Below are 10,000 nucleotides of genomic sequence, written 5' to 3'. Positions count from 1 at the left end.
TCACAGGTAACACACACTCAGCCTGCTCACAGGTAACACACACTCAGCCTGCTCACAGGTAGCACACAGCCTGCTCACAGGTAACACACAGCCTGCTCACAGGTAACACACAGCCTGCTCACAGGTAACACACTCAGCCTGCTCACAGGTAGCACACACAGCCTGCTGACAGGTAACACACAGCCTGCTCACAGGTAACACACACTCAGCCTGCTCACAGGTAGCACACAGCCTGCTCACAGGTAGCACACAGCCTGCTCACAGGTAACACACAGCCTGCTCACAGGTAACACACAGCCTGCTCACAGGTAACACACAGCCTGCTCACAGGTAACACACAGCCTGCTCACAGGTAACACACTCAGCCTGCTCACAGGTAACACACAGCCTGCTCACAGGTAACACACTCAGCCTGCTCACAGGTAACACACAGCCTGCTCACAGGTAACACACTCAGCCTGCGCACAGGTAACACACAGCCTGCTCACAGGTAACACACAATCTGCTCACAGGTAACACACACTCAGCCTGCTCACAGGTAGCACACAGCCTGCTCACAGGTAGCACACAGCCTGCTCACAGGTAACACACAGCCTGCTCACAGGTAACACACAGCCTGCTCACAGGTAACACACAGCCTGCTCACAGGTAACACACTCAGCCTGCTCACAGGTAACACACAGCCTGCTCACAGGTAACACACTCAGCCTGCTCACAGGTAGCACACACAGCCTGCTCACAGGTAACACACAGCCTGCTCACAGGTAACACACACTCAGCCTGCTCACAGGTAGCACACAGCCTGCTCACAGGTAGCACACAGCCTGCTCACAGGTAACACACAGCCTGCTCACAGGTAACACACAGCCTGCTCACAGGTAACACACAGCCTGCTCACAGGTAACACACAGCCTGTTCACAGGTAACACACTCAGCCTGCTCACAGGTAACACACAGCCTGCTCACAGGTAACACACTCAGCCTGCTCACAGGTAGCACACAGCCTGCTCACAGGTAACACACAGCCTGCTCACAGGTAACACACACACAGCCTGCTCACAGGTAACACACACTCAGCCTGCTCACAGGTAGCACACAGCCTGCTCACAGGTAACACACAGCCTGCTCACAAGTAACACACAGCCTGCTCACAGGTAACACACAGCCTGCTCACAGGTAACACACAGCCTGCTCACAGGTAGCACACAGCCTGCTCACAGGTAGCACACACACACATCATGGAAAAAACACACAGACATGTATAGAAAACACACAGGCACACATCCAATTCACCAAATCAAATTACATTAGTCCTGTCTCATAACCATTTCGAGTCACTGATTGGCCGTGGGCCCTGTCACTCTGTCCCGTCAGGTGACTGGGAGCCAATCCCAGAGCTGCTGGAGGGGTTCAGGACAGAGTTTGCCCTGAGGCTGTTCTGGGGTCAGACTGGAGCCGCGGCAGACAAGGAGAAACGCTACGACAAGTTTGATAAGATCCTCACCGTGCTCTCCAACAAACTGGAAGCTACCGAGGAGTTCTCCCCGGAACTCTGACCCTTTCAACTCTATACTGTGACCTGGGCTGCATTCAGGAGGGCGCAACGTTGCACAACAGTTTGAAATCTGTAACCCGTTTTTACCTGGATCATTATTCAGAAGCTTTTTGTAGCAAAAAAATCATAATAAAAAAAGAGTTTGTTATTGGATAAGTTCAGGTGTTTCCTCCCTGTGTCAGTCCGTTTCAGTGCCTAATGAATATGTCCTGGGGTGTGTGTCTGGGGGTTTCCTCCCTGTGTCAGTCCGTTTCAGTGCCTAATGAATATGTCCTGGGGTGTGTGTCTGGGTGTTTCCTCCCTGTTTCAGTGCCTAATGAATATGTCCTGGGGTGTGTGTCTGGGGGTTTCCTCCCTGTGTCAGTCCGTTTCAGTGCCTAATTAATATGTCCTGGGGTGTGTGTCTGGGGGTTTCCTCCCTGTTTCAGTCCGTTTCAGTGCCTAATGAATATGTCCTGGGGTGTGTGTCTGGGGGTTTCCTCCCTGTGTCAGTCCGTTTCAGTGCCTAATGAATATGTCCTGGGGTGTGTGTCTGGGGGTTTCCTCCCTGTGTCAGTCCGTTTCAGTGCCTAATGAATATGTCCTGGGGTGTGTGTCTGGGGGTTTCCTCCCTGTTTCAGTCCGTTTCAGTGCCTAATGAATATGTCCTGGGATGTGTGTCTGGGTGTTTCCTCCCTGTTTCAGTCCGTTTCAGTGCCTAATGAATATGTCCTGGGGTGTGTGTCTGGGGGTTTCTGTGTGTGTGTCTGGGTGTTTCTGTTGTTCTCACCCACGGAGTTCATACCTAGCAGGTGTGGATGCGTTGGTTTCCCCTCATAAACCTGGCCAGGGTCAGGGTCCCAAATGGCACCCTATTCTCTATGAAGGGCCACCACCAGGGCTCTGGTTGAAAGTAGGGCACGATACAGGGAATAGGGCTCTGGTTGAAAGTAGGGCACGATACAGGGAATAGGGCTCTGGTTGTAAGTAGGGCACGATACAGGGAATAGGGCTCTGGTTGAAAGTAGGGCACGATACAGGGAATAGGGCTCTGGTTGTAAGTAGGGCACGATACAGGGAATAGGGCTCTGGTTGAAAGTAGGGCACGATACAGGGAATAGGGCTCTGGTTGAAAGTAGGGCACGATACAGGGAATAGGGCTCTGGTTGTAAGTAGGGCACGATACAGGGAATAGGGCTCTGGTTGAAAGTAGGGCACGATACAGGGAATAGGGCTCTGGTTGAAAGTAGGGCACGATACAGGGAATAGGGCTCTGGTTGTAAGTAGGGCACGATACAGGGAATATAGCTCTGGTTGAAAGTAGGGCACGATACAGGGAATAGGATCCTATTTGGGACATAGACAACGTGTGTGATGTGCTTCTACTGGTTGTTGGTTCAGGTGTGTCAAAATGTTGACCAGCAGTTTACCCGTTAACACGTTCTGTGTTCAGACAACTTTATTCTGTAGAGTTTACCCTGTTAACACATTCTGTGTTCAGACAACTTTATTCTGTAGAGTTTACCCTGTTAACACGTTAACAACTTTATTCTGTAGAGTTTACCCTGTTAACAACTTTATTCTGTAGAGTTTACCTGTTAACACGTTCTGTGCTCAGACAACTTTATTCTGTAGAGTTTACCCTGTTAACATGTTAACAACTTTATTCTGTAGAGTTTACCCTGTTAACACGTTAACAACTTTATTCTGTAGAGTTTACCCTGTTAACATGTTAACAACTTTATTCTGTAGAGTTTACCCTGTTAACATGTTAACAACTTTATTCTGTAGAGTTTACCCTGTTAACAACTTTATTCTGTAGAGTTTACCCTGTTAACAACTTTATTCTGTAGAGTTTACCTGTTAACACGTTCTGTGCTCAGACAACTTTATTCTGTAGAGTTTACCCTGTTAACATGTTAACAACTTTATTCTGTAGAGTTTACCCTGTTAACATGTTAACAACTTTATTCTGTAGAGTTTACCCTGTTAACACGTTAACAACTTTATTCTGTAGAGTTTACCCTGTTAACAACTTTATTCTGTAGAGTTTACCCTGTTAACAACTTTATTCTGTAGAGTTTACCCTGTTAACAACTTTATTCTGTAGAGTTTACCCTGTTAACAACTTTATTCTGTAGAGTTTACCTGTTAACACGTTCTGTGCTCAGACAACTTTATTCTGTAGAGTTTACCCTGTTAACATGTTAACAACTTTATTCTGTAGAGTTTACCCTGTTAACAACTTTATTCTGTAGAGTTTACCCTGTTAACAACTTTATTCTGTAGAGTTTACCTGTTAACACGTTCTGTGCTCAGACAACTTTATTCTGTAGAGTTTACCCTGTTAACACGTTAACAACTTTATTCTGTAGAGTTTACCCTGTTAACAACTTTATTCTGTAGTTTACCCTGTTAACAACTTTATTCTGTAGAGTTTACCCTGTTAACAACTTTATTCTGTAGAGTTTACCCTGTTAACAACTTTATTCTGTAGAGTTTACCTGTTAACACGTTCTGTGCTCAGACAACTTTATTCTGTAGAGTTTACCCTGTTAACATGTTAACAACTTTATTCTGTAGAGTTTACCCTGTTAACATGTTCTGTGCTCAGACAACTTTATTCTCAACCGACCAGGTGTCTGTGAAAGTAGTTTTTTAAGGGAAAATCACTGGAAAGTTCTGATGATATAAATGATTTCAAACATCACTGTGTCAACTGGTCTGTTAAAAAAAAATGACAACACACTTCAAATTTGACATAAATCTATTTATTTGTATTTTTTCTCAATCAAAATAGTTCCCAGGGTACTTAGAGGTCAACACATAAGTCGTTTTAAAATGTGATCATATAATAACATACAGACACTCCATAAAACATTGAAGCAGCGAGTGACGAGTCCAGTTCCATTTAACCAGGGAGATGTGAGGTCAAACTAGACCTGGAGGGCTGACAGACACTGCCTCCCCTGTGGGCCTCCCGTTCCCCCGTGGGCCTCCCGTTCCCCCGTGGGCCTCCCGTTCCCCCGTGGGCCTCCCGTTCCCCCGTGGCCTCTGGTCTAAGGTAGGGGACTATATGGGGAATAGGGTGCCATTCTGGTCTAATCTAGTGCACTATATAGAGAATAGGGTGCCATTCTGGTCTAATCTAGTGCACTATATAGAGAATAGGGTGCCATTCTGGTCTAATCTAGTGCACTATATAGAGAATAGGGTGCCATTCTGGTCTAATCTAGTGCACTATATAGGGAATAGGGTGCCATTCTGGTCTAATCTAGTGCACTATATAGAGAATAGGGTGCCATTCTGGTCAAATGTAGTGCACTATGTAGGGAACAGGGGGCCATTCTGGTCAAAGGTAGTGCACTATATAGGGAATAGGGTGCCATTCTGGTCAAATCTAGTGCACTATGTAGGGAATGGGGTGCCATTCTGGTCAAATCTAGTGCACTATATAGGGAATAGGGTGCCATTCTGGTAAAATCTAGTGCACTATGTAGGGAATGGGGTGCCATTCTGGTCTAATCTAGTGCACTATATAGGAAATAGGGTGCCATTTTGGGACATGTAATTGATACATGATTTGGTGTCCCAGGTCTGAATGAGACGGCTGGGATTCAACCAAAGGTGAACTGTCCACGACACCCGTCGACGATGCACCGTTAACCAGCTCATTCCTCTGGTTGTCATGGAGATGGTTGTCATGGTAAACGATGTCAGCTGAACATTAGATTGAACAGTCTAGTGTGGTTTGCTCATAATCCACAATGCGCCTTTGATTGAATCCTGGGCTGGACGGAAGTTAAACTATCAGAAACACCAGGGGTCCTCCAGGAGAAGTTAGACAGCAGTAGTCACAACAGAGCCATCTGATTGGCCAGAACCTGACCACAGAGCCATCTGATTGGCCAGAACCTGACCACAGAGCCATCTGATTGGCCAGAACCTGACCACAGACAGTTAAACCACAAAAAAAGAGAGAGATAAACAGAACAAAGAAACAACAACCAAAACAGTCTGTATGAACTGGACCAGACGGTAACCATAACAACCACAGACATGGTCAGAGAATCAGACAACCAATAAGAACCTCAGAAACATTTAAAAACTGACCAGTTTCACATACAGTCTGCGTCCCAATTGGCCCCCTATTCCCCATAGGCCTCTGATCAAAATTAGTGCACTATATAGGGAATAGGCCTCTGATCAAAATTAGTGTACTAAATAGGGAATAGGGCTCTGGTCAACAGTAGTGTACTATATAGGGAATAGGGCCCTGATCAACAGTATTGTTCTATATAGGGAATAGGGCTCTGGTCTATAGTAGTGTTCTATATAGGGAATAGGCCTCTGGTCAAAATTAGTGCACTATATAGGGAATAGGGCTCTTGTCAACAGTAGTGCACTTTATAGGGAATAGGGCCCTGGTCAACAGTAGTGTACTATATAGGGAATAGGGCTCTGGTCTATAGTAGTGTTCTATATAGGGAATAGGCCTCTGGTCAAAATTAGTGCACTATATAGGGAATAGGGCTCTTGTCAACAGTAGTGCACTTTATAGGGAATAGGGCCCAGATCAACAGTAGTGTTCTATATAGGGAATAGGGCCCTGGTCATCAGTAGTGTACTATATAGGGAATAGGGCTCTGGTCTATAGTAGTGTTCTATATAGGGAATAGGGCTCTGGTCTATAGTAGTGTTCTATATAGGGAATAGGGTATCATTTGGGATCTAACCACTCTTCTGATGAGAGAACATGTGACAAACAAGTACACTATATAGAAAACAGGGTGGCGTTTGGGACGCAGACACGTGGTCCATAAAATAGTGGCTTCACCATCCAGCTGATAACAATTTCATCCAAATCTGATAACTAGGACAGCAGTCATTTAATATAAAAACAATCACAATGTCATGGCAACTAATGATCTGTGATTAGGTAAGTATAGGGAGAGAGGAATGGGACTGGGAGAGAGGGGTGGAGAGAGGAGGATGAAGAGGTAGAGTGAGAGAGAGAGAGGTAGAGAGAGAGGTAGAGAGAGAGGTAGAGAGTAAGAGAGATTAAGAGAGAGGTAGAGAGAGGTAGAGAGAGAGAGGTAGAGAGAGGTAGAGAGAGTAACAGAGAGGTAGAGAGAGAGAGAGAGAGATAGAGAGGTAGAGTGGTAGAGAGAGTAAGAGAGATTAAGAGAGAGGTAGAGAGAGGTAGAGAGAGGTAGAGAGAGTAACAGAGAGGTAGAGAGATAGGTAGAGTGGTAGAGAGAGTAACAGAGAGGTAGAGAGAGTGAGAGAGGCAGAGAGAGAGAGAGATGAAGGGGTGGTACTGCTTAAACACACAGAATGGAAGTCCTTGGCTGAAAGGAGCGTCCGTCCGTCCGTCCGTGTGTGTGTGTATTGTCTAGAACTTGACGTAAGATGAGGGGATGTATCCTTCGTCTCCGTTGGCTCGTAGAACCCTCATCCATCCATCACCTTTATCGTTCTCCATCACACTGAGCTGCTCGCCTTCTGTTATAGACACTGTCCCCTGACTGGACCCTGGAGACACACACACACACTAGTTATAGACACTGTCCCCTACTGGACCCTGGAGACACACACACACACTAGTTATAGACATTGTCCCTGGCTGGACCCTGGAGACACACACACACTAGTTATAGACATTGTCCCTGACTGGACCCTGGAGACACACACACACTAGTTATAGACACTGTCCCCTGACTGGACCCTGGAGACACACACACACACTAGTTATAGACACTGTCCCCTGACTGGACCATGGAGACACACACACACTAGTTATAGACACTGTCCCCTGACTGGACCCTGGAGACACACACACACACACTAGTTATAGACACTGTCCCCTACTGGACCCTGGAGACACACACACACTAGTTATAGACACTGTCCCCTGACTGGACCCTGGAGACACACACACACACACACACACTAGTTATAGACACTGTCCCCTGACTGGAACCTGGAGACACACACTAGTTATAGACACTGTCCCCTGACTGGAACCTGGAGACACACACTAGTTATAGACACTGTCCCCTGACTGGACCCTGGAGACACACACTAGTTATAGACACTGTCCCCTGACTGGACCCTGGAGACATACAACCTGGTGATGGCGTATGTGTGATGGTGTGTGTGTGATGGTGTGTGTGTGATGGTGTGTGTGTGATGGTGTGTGTGTGATGGTGTGTGTCTGATGGTGTGTGTCTGATGGTGTGTGAGTGTGTGATGGTGTTTGTGTGTGTGATGGCGTATGTGTGTGTGATGGCGTATGTGTGATGGTGTGTATGTGTGTGTGTGATGGTGTGTGTGTGATGGTGTGTGATGGTGTGCGTGTGATGGTGTGCGTGTGTGATGGTGTGCGTGTGTGATGGTGTGCGTGTGATGGTGTGCGTGTGATGGTGTGCGTGTGTGATGGTGTGCGTGTGTGTGATGGTGTGCGTGTGTGTGATGGTGTGCGTGTGTGATGGTGTGCGTGTGTGATGGTGTGTGTGTGATGGTGTGCGTGTGATGGTGTGCGTGTGTGATGGTGTGCGTGTGTGATGGTGTGCGTGTGTGATGGTGTGCGTGTGTGTGATGGTGTGCGTGTGTGTGATGGTGTGCGTGTGTGATGGTGTGCGTGTGTGATGGTGTGCGTGTGTGATGGTGTGCGTGTGTGATGGTGTGCGTGTGTGATGGTGTGCGTGTGTGATGGTGTGCGTGTGATGGTGTGCGTGTGTGATGGTGTGTGTGTGTGTGATGGTGTGCGTGTGTGTGATGGTGTGCGTGTACCTTGGAAGGTGTAGAGGGCAGTAGCCTTTCCTATAGGAGTCTCCACATCTTCATCAAAGTCTTCATCAAACTCTGAGTAGATGTTCTGAGATGGATCAGCTGACATGGAACTGAAGACAGAGACACACACACACACACACACACACACACACATTAACACATATAGACATTATATAAACACACACATTATATTAACACATATTGACATTATATAAACACACACATTATATTAACACATATAGACATTATATAAACACACACATTATATTAACACATATTGACATTATATACACACACACACACACACACACACACACACACACACACACACACACACACACACTATATTAACACATATAGACATTATATAAACCCACACACTATATTAACACATATAGACATTATATATATATATACACACACGCTCCCTCTCTCTTACCAGTGTTGATTGTTGTTGACAGCAGTGTTGGTAGAATCATCTCCTCTGAAAGCCTCAGCCAGCCACGACTGTCAGAGAGAAGAATGACTTGCTGTTTACTATAGATGGCTAATGACAAAGGTGTGTGTGTCCCTGTGTGTGTGTCACCAAGCCAGAGTGTCTGTGTCACCAAGCCAGAGTGTCTGTGTCACCAAGCCAGAGTGTCTGTGTCACCAAGCCAGAGTGTCTGTGTCACCAAGCCAGAGTGTCTGTGTCACCAAGCCAGAGTGTCTGTGTCACCAAGCCAGAGTGTCTGTGTCACCAAGCCAGAGTGTCTGTGTCACCAAGCCAGAGTGTCTGTGTTACCAAGCCAGAGTGTCCGTGTTACCAAGCCAGAGTGTCCGTGTTACCAAGCCAGAGTGTCCGTGTCACCAAGCCAGAGTGTCTGTGTCACCAAGCCAGAGTGTCTGTGTTACCAATCCAGAGTGTCTGTGTTACCAAGCCAGAGTGTCCGTGTCACCAAGCCAGAGTGTCTGTGTCACCAAGCCAGAGTGTCTGTGTCACCAAGCCAGAGTGTCTGTGTCACCAAGCCAGAGTGTCTGTGTCACCAAGCCAGAGTGTCTGTGTCACCAAGCCAGAGTGTCTGTGTTACCAAGCCAGAGTGTCCGTGTCACCAAGCCAGAGTGTCTGTGTTACCAAGCCAGAGTGTCCGTGTCACCAAGCCAGAGTGTCTGTGTCACCAAGCCAGAGTGTCTGTGTCACCAATCCAGAGTGTCCGTGTTACCAAGCCAGAGTGTCCGTGTTACCAAGCCAGAGTGTCCGTGTCACCAAGCCAGAGTGTCTGTGTCACCAAGCCAGAGTGTCCGTGTCACCAAGCCAGAGTGTCCGTGTCACCAAGCCAGAGTGTCCGTGTCACCAAGCCAGAGTGTCCGTGTCACCAAGCCAGAGTGTCTGTGTCACCAAGCCAGAGTGTCTGTGTTACCAAGCCAGAGTGTCCGTGTTACCAAGCCAGAGTGTCCGTGTTACCAAGCCAGAGTGTCTGTGTCACCAAGCCAGAGTGTCTGTGTCACCAAGCCAGAGTGTCCGTGTCACCAAGCCAGAGTGTCCGTGTCACCAAGCCAGAGTGTCCGTGTTACCAAGCCAGAGTGTCCGTGTCACCAAGCCAGAGTGTCTGTGTCACCAAGCCAGAGTGTCTGTGTCACCAAGCCAGAGTGTCCGTGTCACCAAGCCAGAGTGTCTGTGTCACCAAGCCA

At 47.2% G+C, this 10,000-nt stretch overlaps 2 protein-coding genes and 1 long non-coding RNA gene across 4 annotated transcripts in view; 1 reads left to right on the top strand and 2 right to left on the bottom strand.

Moving 5' to 3' along the window:
* Positions 1–1,782, top strand: part of LOC139394326 (SH2 domain-containing protein 3A-like) — a 41,779-nt gene extending 39,997 nt beyond the window's left edge. The window contains exon 19 of the mRNA XM_071142369.1: positions 1,375–1,782. Within this exon, the coding sequence (XP_070998470.1) occupies positions 1,375–1,556 (182 nt within the window). The 3' untranslated portion in view covers positions 1,557–1,782. The remainder of the gene's footprint in view (positions 1–1,374) is intronic.
* Positions 1,783–3,264: 1,482 nt separating this feature from the next.
* On the bottom strand, positions 3,265–4,095 carry LOC139394330 (uncharacterized). Of its 2 annotated transcripts, XR_011629816.1 has the most exons (4): positions 4,049–4,095; positions 3,730–3,896; positions 3,490–3,682; positions 3,265–3,442 (listed from the first exon to the last, which is right to left on the bottom strand). It is a non-coding gene; the product is annotated as an uncharacterized lncRNA (long non-coding RNA). The 2 variants fall into 2 exon arrangements; XR_011629815.1 differs by having other exon boundaries at positions 3,490–3,896.
* A 2,834-nt stretch (positions 4,096–6,929) lies between these two features.
* LOC139394328 (cdc42-interacting protein 4 homolog) overlaps positions 6,930–10,000 on the bottom strand; it is a 38,519-nt gene continuing 35,448 nt past the window's right edge. The window contains exons 12-14 of the mRNA XM_071142371.1: positions 8,769–8,836; positions 8,330–8,439; positions 6,930–7,069 (exon numbers count right to left, since the gene is read on the bottom strand). Of these exons, the coding sequence (XP_070998472.1) occupies positions 6,930–7,069; positions 8,330–8,439; positions 8,769–8,836 (318 nt within the window). The remainder of the gene's footprint in view (positions 7,070–8,329; positions 8,440–8,768; positions 8,837–10,000) is intronic.

This window comes from Oncorhynchus clarkii, unplaced genomic scaffold, assembly GCF_045791955.1.
Source record: "Oncorhynchus clarkii lewisi isolate Uvic-CL-2024 unplaced genomic scaffold, UVic_Ocla_1.0 unplaced_contig_12313_pilon_pilon, whole genome shotgun sequence".
NCBI lineage: Eukaryota > Metazoa > Chordata > Actinopteri > Salmoniformes > Salmonidae > Oncorhynchus > Oncorhynchus clarkii.
This window is presented reverse-complemented; position numbering and strand designations above follow the sequence as displayed.